The 18,166-nt window shown below is 40.5% G+C and overlaps 1 protein-coding gene across 4 annotated transcripts in view; it reads left to right on the top strand.

Annotated features, from left to right (window-relative positions):
• The first annotated feature begins 965 nt into the window (after window positions 1-965).
• Window positions 966-18,166, top strand: part of MKI67 (marker of proliferation Ki-67) — a 35,879-nt gene continuing 18,678 nt past the window's right edge. For 3 of the 4 annotated variants that reach the window (XM_035137329.3, XM_035137327.3, XM_035137328.3), the window contains exons 1-9: window positions 966-1,107; window positions 5,286-5,398; window positions 7,084-7,165; window positions 7,255-7,370; window positions 9,069-9,138; window positions 9,725-9,806; window positions 10,611-12,035; window positions 13,847-14,085; window positions 16,865-17,573. In XM_035137329.3, the coding sequence (XP_034993220.1) occupies window positions 5,307-5,398; window positions 7,084-7,165; window positions 7,255-7,370; window positions 9,069-9,138; window positions 9,725-9,806; window positions 10,611-12,035; window positions 13,847-14,085; window positions 16,865-17,573 (2,815 nt within the window). In that variant the 5' untranslated portion in view covers window positions 966-1,107; window positions 5,286-5,306. The remainder of the gene's footprint in view (window positions 1,108-5,285; window positions 5,399-7,083; window positions 7,166-7,254; window positions 7,371-9,068; window positions 9,139-9,724; window positions 9,807-10,610; window positions 12,036-13,846; window positions 14,086-16,864; window positions 17,574-18,166) is intronic. The other variant, XM_088670426.1, reaches the window with a different exon arrangement.

The following is an 18,166-nucleotide window of genomic DNA, read 5'->3' as shown; positions in this document are numbered from 1 at the left end:
CCCCCGTAAAACATTTGCCCCCCCCCAGTTGATGGGCATGTGCGTGGCGCGTCATGTGCTGAGCGGTGCTTGTTTCCCCCCCCCATATTTCATTCAAGTTGCCACACCCCTGTCCTGTGTAGTCACGAGGGTGGTTCCCCGCGTGGTCCTCCATTAATTTAGTGTGTGTGTATCTGCACCTGGTAAGTTTTTCCATTTTCAGAAAAAGAAAATAGGGTAGGGGGGGGGGGGAGAAATGCAAAGCCGGCTGTTCTTTTCTTTCTTTTTCTTAAAATTCAATCATTCTACATGGAAGTTCTTCAGCTGCTTCATAAGCACTCAAAAGTTATCATTATATCCACCCTGTTGTGCTATTTTTAAGCAGCACCTCAGAACAGAGGACTGACGGCACCCTCATAACCATGTCTAATGAGAAGACTTGAGTTCAGAGGCGCTTACTCGCAGGTAAGTGGCGTTACGGCTGTCCCCTAGGCGGTAGCCCTTTTCCCGCCTCCGCCGCTCGGCTCGAGAAGCCAATGAACTACCGTAAACACGCACAGCGCTTCTCCTTACTGTCTGTTAAAAATTGAACGGCCTGCTGCGTTCCCCATTGGATCGTTTTACCTTCATGCGTCACCCGACGTTCTCCAATCAGAATCCACCGCGCGTCGTTTTAAAAAGTAAATATGATGATACGTTGCACCATATTTATGCTTCCGCGGAAACCATTCGGAAGTAGTCCCCACACAGCGCGCTTCCCCACGCCCCCAAGTTCAGTTCAGTCAGTGACTTGTAAGAGCGGGAGTTGTCGGACGTGTGCCTTTGTGGGAGTGGTGGTGGGGTAAGGAATATTATTATATTTTATCGTTCTTCCAGGGCAGGGGACAACTAAGTTAAAAGAAAAGGCGGCAAAGTTTTGCGTGGCGGAGAGATACAGACCGGAAGTGAGGAGAGAGATTTTGCGCCGGCACTACTGCCGTGACGACGTCAGAGCGGGGATTTGAATTGAGCGGGGAGTTAGCCGATCGCGCGCACGCGATTTTGTTACTCGGTTAGGTCTGTTAGGGGGAGAGAAGGGGAGCTCGAGAGGATCCTTGCGTATCCTCGTGGCAGAGGACGCGCGCGCAGGTAAGGGACGTTCAGCCCGTGTGGGAAGCGGCGCGACCCAGGCGCTTATTGCGGGCGGGGGCGGGGGGGGGGAGAGAAAGAGAAGTTGGCAATGGGGGGGGAAGAGCATCCGGCGGCCAGCGGTGCTAAGGCTTGTTTGGGGGCCGTTCTCTTGGGGGCGAGCGGTTGCGCCAGCAAAGCGAGTGAGTTGGTCCAACGGCCTCTCTCTTTTTTTTAAAGCGTCCCCTCTGTGTTGTGCGTATAGGGGAGAGAGTGGGGAAAATAAGGGTGTCACTGGGGGAAATCAGTGAGATTTGGCAGGTATTAGTTTCCCTTTACACTGCCTTCACAGCCAGGGCCGGATTTAGGTTTGATGAGGCCCTAAGCTAAACACCCTTTATATGTCCAGCTGTCCTTTGTCAACAACAAATTGTTGCTGTTTTTTGTGTTGAATATATGCTATATGGTAATTTATGGACCTAACAGGTATCTAAAGCCATTTGCCACTGTTGCTGTATGTAGGTTTTATTTTATTTGTTTTTTATCTTATGTTTTGGAAACGTGCATCCAGTTTTTCTTTTCCTTTAATTTTTTTGGAGGCCCCCAAGAGAGTGGGACCCTGACACTGTTCACAGGCCTGGCTAACTTGGTGGTAAGAGCTGCGAATAGGTGGTTTTCCCTCGTATTAGACCCCTGTTTTGTGGGGAATGGGGCAACTCCACAAGACTAGTTGTGAGGTATGTTTGAAATGTGCGCCTTTCTCGCCTTTCCAGAGCGTGCTGCATCCACAGAGTATCTCTCTTATGGAAAACCGGGTTCCAGAAAAATGATGCATTGTAGCTTTTTACAGAATAAATATTCGTAATCGGACTACAACTCCCATCAGCCTCAGCCAGCATAGTCTGGCATGATGGGAGTTGTAGTACAGTAGAACAGTTTGGGGAGGGGGCACTTAGTTGCCTACCTCTGATTTACCTTGTTTGATTGTATCTTTTGGGAACAATTGCATAACTGAGTTGGCAATCCCAGCATACCTGACTTTTCAATGTCTTTGCTCCTTATTCTGCTGAAACTTAAGTTTTGCTTCATGTAATTCTGTTGAATTTTAAATTAAATGAACTTTCTACAGAACATGGTACTTCTACTTTTTAAAAAAGTGCCACCTGCCTCTTTGCTGTAAAGGTAAAGGGACCCCTGACTATTAGGTCCAGTCGTGACCGACTCTGGGGTTGCGCGCTCATCTCGCATTATTGGCTGAGGGAGCCGGTGTATAGCTTCCAGATCATGTGGCCAGCATGACAAAGCTGCTTCTGGCAAACCAGAGCAGCACATGGAAACGCCGTTTACCTTCCCGCTGTAGCGGTTCCTATTTATCTACTTGCATTTTGACGTGCTTTCCAACTGCTAGGTTGCCTCTTTGCTGTGGTACTGTATAAAAATATTGTAACTACAGTATGTTGGTATTCATCCCACACATTAATGTATCTACAATTACCATCCTAAAGTTTCTGGTTTTTTTTTAAAAAAAGAAAATGTTTCTGAAGGAAATGTATTTGTTAGTAAGCCAATCACATGAGCTGGAAACATGGAACAAAATAGTTGCAAAGCCCAGACTATCCAGTTGTGTATGCAGCAGCAACTACAATATTCAAATATGTATTCACAATGTCTGCAGGCTTGTTGACATATAACCATGAACACAATAACAAGCTGTCTCTTTGTAGGTACAACTGTTTGTGTGAAAGTGTAGTTGCTGATTTGTACAGCTCCTCTATTGTGTATACAGATTGTAAAAGTTAAGGGGTAGACAGTAAAATAGATGCATTTATATATCTGTATAGTACCTGGGAATCGTTAGTGATTCATATGAGGAGGAGACATGTGTTTTCAGTGTCCTATGGATTCAAGTTAACCTGCTCATGTACATGATAGCCTTTCTCTGATAAATTATTGGAATTGATTAAGACGACTAGAACAACTTGAGATGCAGAATGATTAAGAGCATTGTGAGTGGATTATTGCGTACATACTACAAATAGGCCAGTTGCTATGCAAAAGAATAAATTTAATCTCATCAGTAATTACAATATTAAAAAACTGTTGGGGGCAATTCCAGTCTCCCAGGACGTTGTAAATGATAATAAACTGGCTATCCTGTAATAAGGATACTTTATTCAGACTTGAAATTTGAAACTACAGTATATATCAAGAGTTTCCTTTTTTTTCACTTGTGGGTTGAACTAAGGCAAAAATCTTTTTTTATTAATTCAACTGAAGTTCCTAAGATGGTATATAATCAGTGTTAGAAACTCAGATATATTTTTTGACAAGACAGCTCTAAAGTCTTATTTTTCAAACGATGGAGTGTGATTATCAGTTAAACATCTGGCTAGTTCAGATGACAACCTTGAGCTTTGAGAACTTGAAGAAGAAAAGTCCACATGTATATTGGCTTATTCCAACCTCTTTTTCTTAATGGTAACTGCTCCTGCTCAGGTTGCAGTCTGAAAAGCATTTTGTTTCCAGAAATTCATTCCCGATTTTGTGTAGATAAAGTATAACCAATAGAGTTCTACAGGATGGAGTGTTACTGTATGAAAACACTGAATCTGAAGAAGTGTGCATGCACACGAAAGCTCATACCAAAATAAAAACTTAGTTGGTCTTTAAGGTGCTACTGAAGGAATTTTTTTATTTTCTTCAAGGATGTATTTCTTTTTTACTTGCTGTCTCAAGAAAAATGTATCTTTAGAAAATGTATCTTTCAATATAACAAAATGCAACCAAATGTAACCAATGATTGAGCACCACAGTGCCACCTACTGGGTCTACAAATAAACCCATGAATACACACTGGGATGCAAACCAAGTAAACTTTAATAAATTTGCAGAACAGGATTTTGCACCCACACTGATAACCATTTCCCGTAAATCCAGTCATGTAAATCTGCAAGCCGATCACCCCAGGATAAACTTTCAGCCCCCAAGTAAATTGACATCTCTGTTCACACCACCCATGATCTGACATCATCCTACGGTACTTACCTATGTTAATCCTCTTTTTGCGCCATTTCTGTACCATTGATCTGTATGTGAATGAAAAGGTATATAACCAAAAGCCATTCCTTTGTTCGGGGTTCTCACTCCATCCTTCTGTTACGCGAGGAGGAACCCTGTTGCAACAATCTTCTGCTCTTTTAAATAAAAGATCAGACTTTGCTTTCTTGAATCCTGGTGTGGTCTCTGTACCCCCACTCTCCTTCCTAGGGTCCATTACTCTCTACGAGGCTGGGACCCCCTTTTTGGGAGTAGTTAATTCTTATTTCATAAACATATTGTAGTAATCTAAATGAAATGTTAACAAAACATTATACAAGTTAATTGGCTTACAAATGCCAGAATGTCTATTATTCACAACTGATTCTGTGAATTCCCATTGTTATTTATGTAATTTTCACTGTCTCTATTTTCCCTGCATTCTCTCTGGCCTTTCTTGTTACATTCTACCCATCCACCCCAACAGCACCCATGTGTGCAATATTTTGACAGTTGAGAATCTCATTCTGTGCATCTAATAAAGTGCACTGTATTCCATGAAAGCGAATGCCATAATACATTCAATAATTTTAAAGGTGTTTTGTTGAAATTACTTGTACCGTGTTTCTCTGAAAATAAGACACCGTCTTATATTTATTTTTCCTAAAAAAAAACACTATGGCTTATTTTCAGGGGATGTCTTATTTTTCCCTCCTTCTCCTGCCGCAACCGGCATTGCTGCTGCACCTATTACTATGACTTATTTTCAGGGTATGGCTTATATTCCTTGAATGCTTAAAAATCCTGCTACGGCTTATTTTATGGCTACGGCTTATTTTCGGAGAAACAGTGTACACCCATGACTTCAATCATGTTACTGAGAAATGAGTTGAATTTTTTTAGGAGCTAGTGTTAATGAGCAGCAAAACAGTAAACGTGTACAAATAGTACACTTGTATGTGTCTCCTGTATTATATAATGTAATTTGCGTTAAATGTTAACCTGATAAAAGGGCTTTTACATACAATTTCATGATAATCTGGGTTAAAGAAAAGTGTAAGAAAATTGTAATTCTATTGGTTTATTGTCTTAATAGAAAGGTGCTCATCATACATTGTAATTAAGTAAAGTTTTATTGAGTTCTCAATATTCAATCCTTACAGGTAGGAATTACAGATGAGAAAATGCCACTTTTTGGGAAAATTGTTGTCATTAAAAAGAATGGGACTGATGGAACACATTTTCCACTGACTAGAAACTCTTGTTTGTTTGGAAGGTAAGACTTATTTATTCCTAAATGTTGGAATTTAATTGTATGAACTGTTCTTTTCACAAAGTGAAACAGTAAAATCTTCGCTACAGGCAACTCCCATTTACACGGAAGTTACATTCCAAGGCACCACATATTTAAGTGAAATCACGTATATTGGGGCACCATTGAAAAGGCCTGCAAACACCCATTAAACCTCTAGAAATGCTTGGAAAAAAAGCCCCAAACCCACCAAACTCCGCAATCACTCTCCAAATATTTCTTAAACTCAATCACTCTCCAAATATTTCTTAAACTCTCAACTCTCCACAGGAATAAAAGGCTCCTGGGACTGCACTTGCAAAGGCTAGACACCATTTTTACTGTTTTCGCTCTAGGGCCATTTTTGCCCCTTTTTGTGGATGTGTGTGTGCCTAGAACATGTGTAAATGGAGAGTTGCTTGCACTTTAAAATAGCAAAACTTAAGATGTCAGTTAAATTGTCAACATGCCTAAGCCCTGCATCAATGTGCACATTTTAAAAGTGCACAACCTGCTCTGAAAGGTTGAACTTTACTAACTCCGTTAGTTGTTCAACCTTGCTGTTTTACATAAGCAAGTGATATCGGCAACATCTATGTTTATCATTTCATATCTTTGGAGGGTTTTATTTAGTGCAGGTGTTGCTCTGGTTTAGAGTATCTCCAAGTATCTACGTGAATAGGTATCAATGGCCAAGTGCATATTTAATGAAGGCAGGGGAAGGTTTATGGCAGAGGTGGCCAACCCATAGCATGTGAGCCATATATAGTTCCCTAGAAAGTTTTTTTTTGTGCCATTCCCTTGCAACCTTCCAATTTGTCCATTTAAAAAATATTATTTCTTCATCAACCAGTTCTACAGGTCCCCTGCTCTGATCCATAAAATGTATCCTTTCTTAAGTATATATATTTTACAGAATTTAATAAATAATAATAGCTTATCAAAAAGGATTTTAAATAGTGTTGATAGAATATAAAAGCTTTTTGAAGGTAGCTTGTGAGCTGCAATTCCAGCCATGGAATTTACACTTTGGGCATGCTTGCTTTGGCATGCAGATATCAGGGTTCACCCTGGACCAGTGTGGCTCTAGACCAGGAATCCCCAAACTAGGCCCTCCAGATGTTTTGGAACTACAACTCCCATCATCCCTTGCTAACAGGACGAGTGGTCAGGGATGATGGGAATTGTAGTCCCAAAAAACATCTGGAGGGCCGAGTTTGGGGCTGCCTGCTCTAGACCCTGAATTGATTAGCCATATCTGGTTTATGGCATGCCAACAGCAAACATTAGTGGTTTTTTCAGTTAAAATTGAATTTTAATTCCTGAAGAAATGCTAATAGGTTGCAGAGATCATTAATTTAAATTCTTAAAATTTAAATTTTACTTTTAAATGTAAATTCCAATTCCTTGAATTTGATTTTAATCCTTTAATATAATCTAATCCTATATTTGATTTATGGATTGTCTTAATTTGTTCTCTGGTCTTTGACCGTAATAAAGATTTTTACTTACTCGGTTAAAACAAGTTCAGTTTTTATACCGGTAATACTACATAGTTTGTTTTTATTATTTTTCTAATATTTGAATAGTACTATGGCATTTTTTAAAAAGCCTTTATCTCTGCATAATACACAAATATTAATCTGAAAACTGCATGATTATATTTAAAGGAAAAGAGAGTGTGACATCAGAATTCAGCTGCCTCAGGTTTCCAAAGAACATTGTAAAATTGAAGTCAATGAAAATAAGGAGGTATGCCTTTTTATTTTTTTGTATTGATTTGTGTGTCTCTTGGACCTTTCTTGATTGACTGAGCTGAATGTTTTTAAATCTATTTTTAGGCAACTTTGTTTAACTTAAGTCCTGCAAACCCAACAGAACTCAATGGAAATATTTTTCAGCAGCCTACATTCTTAAAGCATGGAGATGTATTCACTATTATTGATCGTTCTTTCAGGTACGTAACAATGCTATACACAGCTATGGATCTACTTAAATAAAATTACTCTCATCATGTTGCCTAGGTTGGGTCAAGTCACTGGAATTTTTTATGTACAGGCAACTCCTTTGTGCAGGGGTTGTATTTTGGGTCATATTGTGTGTAAGCTCATTCCATCCCCTTCTGGGTCAGAAAATGGCATGTATGGATGGCCACACATCAATTGGACACGCACAAAATGGTTGCCACCTGTATTTCACAACTTTTATATACTGCTTAATTGTAGTAAAGCCTCTAAGCGGTTACAAAAAAGGATTAAAACATTAAAATGACCAGTACAAGACAGTTAAAAACAGGTATTTAAAAGCATTCAAAAAGATAATTAAAATCATTAAACAAAGGGAGATTAAAATGCATTGCATCATTCAACTTGTTTGCGTAGGCTAGCCTAAACATGTTTCAAGCAGGCATTGAAAGTACTACAGTCAGGATTCCTATCTGATATTAGTAGGTAGAGAGTTACAAAGTGTAGGTGCTGCAACACCAAAAAATTGTGTTTTTGTAATTCCGGAATGAGTATTATGTTGTGCTGTCAGTTCTGCCGATTGAAGTAGTTTATGGGGAATATATGGGGTAAAGTAATGCCACAGGTAAAGTGCTCCAAAGTTCTTATGGGTTTGTATACTGATAGTGACACTTAGCCTAGTAACAAACTGGCAGTCAGTGTAGATATCTGAGCAGAGGTGTTATTTGTTGACAGGATCCCAATCATTTCAGCAATTGTATTGCAGCATTCTGCATTAACTGCTGTTTCTGGGTTGGTAAAAGTGAAGCTTACATGCAGTGCATTGCAGTAATCCAGCTTTGAAATCATTAATGCATGAACTACTGTGGTGAAGCTCTCTTAGTCCAGCAACAAATACATATAATAGCAGCTGGACCTGGTAGAAGGTGCTTTTAGCTACTGAGTGGACCTCCAGTGACAAAGCTGGATCCAAAAGCACCCCCGGATTGCATACCAGCCAATTCAGTCGAAGTGCAACCCCATCCATGACAAGTAATTGATCAGTTTATTGCACATGGGATCCAGATTATCAGTTTATTGCACAGTGCCTCCACCTTGGCAGGATTCAACCTCAGCTTACTTTCCCTCATCTGTCCCACCACTGGTCCAGGCTCCATGTGGCTTTTGGTGGCTTTGTATAGATGTTAAATAGCACTGTGGGGGGGGGGGATACAATTGTACCCAGGGGTACTCCATACCATAATTGTCAGAGATTCATAAACCACTCTCCCAGTGCTGTTCTCAGGACTGCAGGAATGGAACCACAGTAACACAGTGATACCAGTGTCCATTCCACTGAGTCAGTTCTGGAGGATACTATGGGAAATGGTATTGAAAGCTGCACAAGAAGCAGGAGCAAGGTCACAGTCCCCTTGTCCTGCTCTTTGTGAAGGTCAGGTATCAGGCAGCCAAAACTGACGGTCCCATAGCCAAGCCTGATCCCAGAACTCCTCTCCTTTATTCACCTCCCTGACTGCTTCTCACTTTGTAGCTACTTACACTCGTTGTTTGGCTCTATGACTGTTAAGGCTGGTGCTTTCTTTGCATTATCCAGCCCAAAGAGTTTTCAACAACTGGTTTGCAGCCATGGTATTTAGTTCATCAGTGGGATAAACAAATCAATATTAAGCCTACCTAATACCTTTAAACAGGTTTGAATATCCACCTTCATTACTTCCACGGAAGAGGAGTTCCAGGTCTCAAGAGAATGAAACATTACAGGTAACTTCATGAAAATATTGAAATGCTCCTTTGCATTTTGCTGGACTGAATGAAATGTGTAGCTGTAGGTTTCCATATTCCCAATATCCTTAAGTGGGTTCAGATGTAGTGTCTCTCTTTTTTATGTGTGGATGGCAACTGTATTCACAGAAACGTTTTAATGCCAGCACTCTTCTCTCAAAAGTAATATATTACTGTACTGAGAATGTACTGTATGCTTTTAATAGATGTTTGGGAAGCATTCTTTTCACAGTACGTTTTCATGTCATATTTTTTAATGATTATGCAAGAACAACTGTATTCAAAGATAACAACTGTATACAATAATAGATTATTTTCAAGATAGTTGTTACTCCTAGTTTAGGGGATGAAGATAAATAAACAGCTGAAGCTTTTTCTTAAGAATAAATTGAACTAGGCTAGAGGTGGTGGGTTCTAGTGAAATCTACTGAGTTAAATTATTCGATACCATATACATATTTACTTTAAAAAGAAACCAATGGATTATTTCCATAGGCACAATTTTGTGAACTTCTAAAACAAATAAAACATTCATTGCTCTGATACATTGTGTACAAATTTACAGGTTCTTCATGTTCAGCAGCAGGAAGAACAGGAGGAGTTGTTGCACCATCGGAATTCGGAATCTAAAAGTCCTCAGATTTCTGGTTGGTAGTTATTTCAGCATATTTACCACTGTTAGGCCTTGATTGGCAAGAAAATGTAAAGTTACATAAACAGATACGTAGTAGTTGAAATCAAAGCAATTACTGGGATTCTGCTGTAGGAGGGAACAAATGAAGCAAGATTTGGTGAATTAGTTTCTCCTGTAGGGATGAATGTGATCCTTGATATGGGTTGTCTCCACCCATCTCTCCAGTGCCAGGAAGCAAAATATTTTAGAGAATACACCTTGTGGGCTGAGAAAACCCCTTCCAATTTTATTTCCTGCCAGTTCCACTGCAGGTTGTATTGCCAGCTGCTCTAGGCATGGCAAAAGAAAAGAAGCGGGAACTGATATTCAGACAGCCACTTTTTTTGTTTGCTCTGAATTATGATTAGAGTTAACAAGTGGATAAATCTTAAATTTATATTGCAGATTATGCTGATGTTTGTCAATGTACTTTTTTATACACATGCACAAGCTATTGAATACATGGATAAGTTTTAGAGTCCATTCACTATGGGCATGCTGTTCTCAGTATCAGTTGCAAAGTAGCTTCAAATGTGAGTGCATTTGTGAATGTTTGAGATGTATGTTCAGGACTTTTATGTTAATCTTATTTTCTATGTAGTTGTAGTGGATTTTACTTAATTCCTCAAAAATAGATTTGCCATATGATCAGAACCTTAACTGACTGTAGAATTTGGTAACACTGTTTCATCTAACTTAAGCATTATACCAAAAATAGAAACACTTTAAAAAAACCCACATTGTTTAAAAATGTATTCTTTTAAAAATCTCTTCATAGAAAAGAAACTTGCCTGGGAAAATCGGAATACTAATGAATGTGATGAGACAAAAACTCAAGAATTTATTACTGGACAGTATGGCACACCCCAATCTACATATAAAACCTTCAGTTCAGAAAGGAAAAATGAAATGTCTCCTTTTAGCAAACTATATGAATTAGCAATGAAGCAGGAACATGATACAAAAATAGCAGAGAAAGATGTTAGCAATGAAACATTTGTGCAATCAAAAGAACACTTAGCCAGAAAAGATGGTAATGATACCTTGGAAGAAGCTGCATCTCAGATACCACACAGGATATCTGAAACTGGTCAAATTAAGAAGACTGAAGATGTAATTTGGAATGAACTTGAACATTCTCGTTATATTAAAAGTAAAGAAATAAACAGAGTGATATCAAATCCAATATCTGTTGAAAGGAAGAGATCCAGAAGATCATCTTTGGGTCTTCAAGGTTATGCTGCAGAACAGAAGCAAGAAAGTGAAGGCACCAATAAGTTAAATTTACAGAATGCAGAAGAGAATGAACTGGATAGAACTGAAGTGATTAAAAATGCAAGTAATGATACAGGTTTAACAGCAAGTAGACAAAGTGCAAAGTATTTCCTTGAATCATGTTCCATAGTATCATTGGAACATGCAGATAGAGCAGGGCACCCTGAAAAGTCAGAAGACGAGCCAACAAAGACAGCTGGTGTGGAAATCAAAGCTAACTTAATAGATACTTGCAGATCGGTTGAAAGCATTTTGTCCATACCAAAGTCTAATAGAGAGAGTTTCCAAACTTATTCTAGTCCATGCTCTAGGAAACCCAGACGTTCTTCAAAATCTCGAATGCAACAGGTAGATTCATTGATTGAATTGAAGAATTCCACAGAAACCTCTTCTGAAATTGAAGAGTGCTCAATGAATGTTAGTGCAGCGGAGCCTGATTTTGTTGCCTTGACAGAAAAAGGCAAGAATGAAGTGCTGGCCATAGAACCAATGCAAACTCTGAAAGCAACAAATGAGATTTGTATGAACAACACACAAAAAGATAGAAACTCTGGAACCATTGCCTCTTCATTTCACTGTTGTAACAGTAAAAGCCCCCGAAGGAGCATTAAGCAAAATGAAGACTTTTTAAATGGACATTTTTCTACAGAGCAGATGCATATCAATTCAGAGGAGTCATTAGAAGTTCATGGAGATACTTCTGGAACAGGTTGCATGTGCACACCTAACCAGCCACCTGAAAAAGAAGGAAACTGGCTCCAGAAGGAGGAGGATAAAATAAAAGAACCAACGATGAAGGTCCACAAGCAGAATTTTGATAATAAAAACTATATACCAGGTCATGAAAGTAATGTACCAGTGCCAGCAGAGGGTGAGGCTGCTTCAGAACTGAATGTGACAAGTGCATTTAGTGTAAAAAGAAAGTCAGGTAAATATTTGCAGTACAAGCCTAAGACTATCATTTTGAGATTGTTTCAGAAATTTGTCATGACTTTCTTGAACTTGTAATTTTGCTCTCCTTATGTAACTTTATTTGAAGTCTGTTGGTTATTCTATTTATAAAACTTGTATGAATCCCAAAGAAATTTGGTTACTACGATTAAGAGACGTACAGTGCACTGAAAAGAACCCCAACAGATTTTTCTCCATTTTTATCTCTTACTAGTTGTGTTTTTAAAATCTTACTTTAACAGAAAGTATCCTTACTATTTTGATACTGAAGTGTCATCATACACTCATTTTCTGACACTATCAGTCTTGTATTTGGGTCCAAGAGACCACTTTCAGGGTATACTGGGGGCGGGGGCGGGATGATTTACTTCAAAGTGACTATGGTTTAAAAGAAAAAAATAGGTTTTTGTTGGTATCACATTCCAAAATAGTTTAACACAAAAACTATTTGGAATATGTGACCTGACCGTGGTAAGAAAAGGGAAAGCAAAACAGAAACAAATGCCTAAGTGAAATACTGGGCTGCAGTAGAAGGAGTTTCAATATTACCCAATAGAACATTACAAATATGAAATTTTAGTTATCACTCCAGGAAACAATGAATTAACAATAAATAAATCAAATTATACAGACACTCAGTATGTAGTAACCAATTCTCAGGGAAAAAAAAAATCTTTTCCATCACTTAACTGTATCTTCTTGGTCATTATATCAGTTTCTGTGATGCTTCTTATTTTAGCCAACTACAGGTTTGAATAGGATACCTCATTCTCCATTTTGTTTCAATAAGAATATTATTTGTGCATGGTGTACCATTGCACCAGAAGTGGTTTAGTCATGTTGGCCACATGACCTGGAAAAGCTGTCTGCAGACAAATGCTGGCCTCCATCGGCATGAAAGTGGAGATGAGCGCCGTACCCCATAGTTGAAGTGGTTCCCAACAGGTGGTCCGGGGACCCCCAGGGGTCCGCGAGCTATGCCAGAGGGGTCCACAAGATGCTATTAGAATAAAAAAATATATTAAATATATTTCGTATGATAACAGATTTTTTGTTTTGGCCGCTTCCTGCATGAGCAGAGTCTAGCGCAAAACTAGAATTAGATAGAGGCAGTAGTTCTGCTGTATGCCGTTAGGTGGCGCTTTACAAACACTACTGTTTTGCGAAGAGGCAGCGCGTGCATTCTACTAATGCTCACCTCCCCAAGATGCTTTGCGCGCATCGGCTTCATTTGTGCGCTACTGCGCAGGTACCCTGTCTTCTCTATTCCCCTCCCTCCTCCCTGGCGTGCGCTGCCTCTTTGCAAAACAGTAGTGTTTGTAAACAAAGCATTGTTTTTCGCGGAAGCTACAGTTCACGTAGTTAAAAATGGACCGTTGGTTAAAAAGTGGTTCATCTCATTAAGAACTGAAAATTAAAACTAACTGTATACTGATGGAGTACTCTGTTGTAACTGTAAAAAACATATAAATATAAAATATAAAAAGACTCTTAATTTGGCTCTCACTTTTTAATTTTAGGATTAGGAATTAATGGGGGTCCTTGTCTCAATAGCGGCTCGATGAGGGGTCCTCGAGAAAATTTTGTTGGGAACCCCTGGTCCAGGGGTCCTTTACTTTTATCTTTTACTCCCTTTGTGATTGGAGCTAAATACTTATGTTGGAATTCAGAACAGCTTTCTTTTGTCTTTTTAGATAAAATAAATTATCTAAAAATGAATAAACCTTCTGATTAGCTTTGTAAGTTGGTATATTGAATTCGGTATGTTTTGCTCTTTTGTAATTTAAGTTAAGAAATCACCTAAAATGCAGAAGGATGAAGAACCTGATATATTAATTCAGCCGCTTGGAAAGAGAAAGAGGGTGTCCTTTGGTGGGCACTTGAGTCCTGAACTGTTTGATAAACGCTTACCTCCAAACTCACCACTTAAAAGAGGTGCAACTCCAGCACGACTGAGCTTGCCATTTGGAAACTCGTCTCGAGCGGTTTTGAAAAAGGCTTTGGAATTTAGACAATCTCAAATCAAGGTATGGTAAATAATTTTATGTATTGAAATACCTCAAAAATGCCCATATCAAGTCTTCCGCTCCTCATTCTTCCAGTGCTTGTGTGTGTGTGTGTGTGCGTGTGTGTGTGCGTGCGTGCGTGTGTTTCTAACAATCCTGTTCATGCATACTTAGGTATACGTCCCATTGGGTGAAATCCAGCATTGTGTGAGAAAACCTCCCCTGTTGCTCTGTATGTGCCCCACCCCCCAACCACACCAAATCTCCAGAGGGTACAAACACTTTGAAGCAGGATTGGTGGACACATGAGAGCTGGGGTGCAGGGAAGAAGGTCCCCTTGAGAGTAAATTTGTTTTAATGGCACAATATAATTGGATATTATCCATTCCTTTCAATGGGGCTTACAAGTAAGTAGGTATAGGATCCCTGCCTAAAATTTCTTCTTAATTCAGGAGTTGTCAGGGTAAATGAAGCGTCCTTGAGACAGGTTTAGAGATTTATGATCTTGAATGCAGGGAAATATTATTTCCATTGTGGATTGAGCAAGTTCCAGTTGCTTGAGCATTTGCCTCAGAGGTCTTGCTGCCTGACAAATGCTAGCAAGGGAAGACTTGTTTCCACCATGGGATGAGTGAGGTCTAGCCCCACTCCCTTGTTTCCACCTGCTGTACAACACCTGCTGGAGGTCTTTAAGCAGAGGCTTGACATGCATATGTCAAGAATGCTTTGATGGTGTTTCCTGCTCGGCAGGGGGTTGGACTGGATGGCCCTTGTGGTCTCTTCCAACTCTATGATTTTATGAACTCTTTTGAGGACTGGCATTTTTATTAAAAGTTGGTTTATGAGTAAAATAAATAAAATTGCAGCAAGGTACAACATGACTCCATTATGGGTTGGAGCAAGTAGTTTGATGCTACTTTTCTGCATGGTGGTTTTTCTGTTTAGTTGTTGTAGTGATTGTATTTCATTTTATCATGTTGTGTGCTGTCCTGTGCTTCGTTTGAGGAAGGCCTCTCAAAGATAAGTGTTTTATCTTATTTAAAAGAAATGAGCAGAAAGGATGTCTACTTGAATGAATGCAGTCCATTCTCACTGAATAAAAGTTCTTACGGTAGTGTTGGCTTGACTGCCCTTTAAAAAAGAAGGAAAGCTCTCACTTAAGGAGAAGGGCTAGGACAGGTTTGAGGAACCTCTGGCTTGCAGGCCAATCTTGGCTTGACAGGCTTCCCCATTGGCCCACCTGATATCATGCAGTTGGCCAAACCTGCTTTAGTTGCTTCCAAAACACCCAACAATCAGCTGGTTGTTGGGAGCCTTTGAACCAGTGCACAAAACAGGAACCCAGTGGCTAATGCAAAGCGAAGGTGTTCCTTCTTTGTTCAGGTATCGTGTCCCCCCCCCCTTTCATTTCAGCAACTGGATTTACAAAGAAACAGCTATTGAAATGATGTGGAAAAACATGTTGCTTTTAACAGTGCCTTGCTGCCTGCTAGTGCTTTGAAATCCTAACTTTGGGGTTTCAGAGCACCAAATCCCTTGACATCATTTGTGATTTCAGCAGGAGGATGGCCCCGCACACGTGTAAAATTTGGCCTTCTAGACTGGCCCATGGATCCAAAAAGGTTCCTTATTTCTGGGCTAGTACATGATGTCTGCTTGTGTGGTTTCTTTCTAGACCTCTTCATGTGTCTAGACTTCCAGATGTTGGTGGATTATCATCCTTATCATCCTTAATCATTGGCCCTACTCACTGGAGCTGATAAGAGTTAGGCCAGAGGTTGCCAAACTTTGAACCTGTGAGCACATCTTAAATTTGGAGAACGTGCTGTTCTTGCTAATCACAAAATGGCTGCCATGGGGATGGCTTTTTATTATAAAATGGCTGCTAAGTCTAAAAGTATGGGAAAAGAGACATAATTACAGAATGGTGCAGACATGCCACCCCATTAGTGAAGAAAAGAGCACATACACCAGCCACTACTGCATTCGCTCCCAGGAAGAAGCTCTTTATGCTTTAATCCTGGCATCCAGTGACATGTGGACATGTTCATAGGTGGGCTGGCTAAGTGCAAACAAACTGAGCAAGAAGAGCAAGCTATTTCTTTTGTATTGTGGATTTTTGATGGGATAGTATTTCATGGGTGAGGTATATCATGGGTGCCAAAGGCGGGGTTGGGTTGGTAAACCACAGCTACCTGCAGGCCCCAAGTTTGTTTAACAATACCTGGACACCAAAAGGTTTCTCATCCCTATTTACCCAAGAAAGAAAGGTTAATTCTTAGAGGAGGGAGAAAGGTTGTTTTCTCCTGCTCCAGAGAAGCGGACATGGAGCAATGGATTCAAACTTCTACAAGAAAGAAGATTCCACCTAAACATTAGGAAGAACTTCCTGACAGTAAGAGCTGTTCGGCAGTGGAATTTGCTACCAAGGAGTGTGGTGGAGTCTCCTTTGGAGGTCTTTAAGCAGAGGCTTGACAGGCGTATAGTAAGGAGATGCACTTGAATGAAGTACCAGTTACAACTACTTAGTTCCTGGGCAACTACTGTAGTCTGTAGTGGTTATTTATACATCAAATTGCTATCCTGTACTTCCTCTAAGGATCTCAGGACAACATAGAGAACATTTTATCCATTCAACCACTGCAGTATGATACGGTTGTAAACCTAAGTGGTACACTAGATTCCCAAATTCAGGTCTCCTCAGCTTAGGTTCTGCTTATGTGCTATGCCACATTAGATATCTCATTAGAAGTTCTTTGTATTAACTTCTTTTTTAAAAAACCATCTTCTTTCTCTGCAGAGTTTCCCCGAAAGGGTTCAGCATGAGAATATTTCATCTAAGAATGCTGCCTCACCCGCAGGACGCAGGTCTCCGGTTGCCTCGCCCGCAGCACGTAGGTCTCCGGTTACCTCACCCGCAACACGCAGGTCTCCGGTTGCCTCGCCCGCAGCACACAGGTCTCCGGTTGCCTCGCCCGCAGCACACAGGTCTCCGGTTGCCTCGCCCGCAGCACGCAGGTCTCCGGTTGCCTCGCCCGCAACACGCAGGTCTCCGGTTGCCTCGCCCGCAACACGTAGGTCTCCGGTTGCCTCGCCCGCAACACGCAGGTCTCCGGTTGCCTCGCCCGCAACACGCAGGTCTCCGGTTGCCTCGCCCGCAGCACGCAAGTCTCCGGTTGCCTCGCCCGCAGCACGCAAGTCTCCGGTTGCCTCGCCCCCAGCCACTTTTTCTTTCAATGCACCCCAAAGAAGAGGTCGCTTTTCAGTTTCTCATGTTACCAACTCGCCTTCAGAAGAACAGGATGCTCTTTCCAGTCAGATGAACGGAGATGAAGAGTTCACTGAAGTAAAGACATCTGAACCTACTGTTGAAGAATGCAAAGCTGCTCGTTCAACAAAGAGGAGCAAAAAGGCTTCTCCAAGAAGAAGTTCTTTGTGTAGAAGAAGTGGAGTAATGGGTGTAATTCACTCTAGAAGGCAAAGTGGTGCTTCCAAAGCCAACTTGATAGGTTTGTCATTATTGCTTTGTTAGTGTCTTTTGATGTTCCACAAAACAATCAGATACAGCATCTAATATTATAAAAGACTGCAGGGGTTACCAACCTTTTTGGATCAGTGGGCACAGTTTGAATTTTGATAGGGTGAGGGTGCCCATCATAAAATAGCTACTATGAGAGATGTGTGGCCTAACACAAAATGGCTGCAATGGGGAGCATGGTCTAACACAGAATTAGAGAGACAGCCACCCTCAATCTTATGATTACCATGGGAAGTCATTTAAGTCCTGCTAATCCTGATTGTGGAGATCACACTGATGCTGTAACGGGACATTACTCAGTTCCAGGAAAAATATACAAGGTGGCCACACCACACTCAATTGGGTCCCTACTGTTGTTGGCCTGCAACTCACATAGTCCCTAGCTAGCAAGACCAGTGGTCAGGGATGATGGGAGTTGTAGTCCAACAATAGCTGGGGACCAAGTTTGAGAAACACTGGCATAGAAGATACATGCTCATTTTGTCCCCCAACTATTTTCAGGAGGGCTAGCTAGACAGTAGTGGGTTTTTTAATTTAAAAAAATAAAGCTTGGAATTGGCACAT

Source organism: Zootoca vivipara, chromosome 5, assembly GCF_965207765.1.
Source record: "Zootoca vivipara chromosome 5, rZooViv2.hap1.1, whole genome shotgun sequence".
NCBI lineage: Eukaryota > Metazoa > Chordata > Lepidosauria > Squamata > Lacertidae > Zootoca > Zootoca vivipara.
This window is presented reverse-complemented; position numbering and strand designations above follow the sequence as displayed.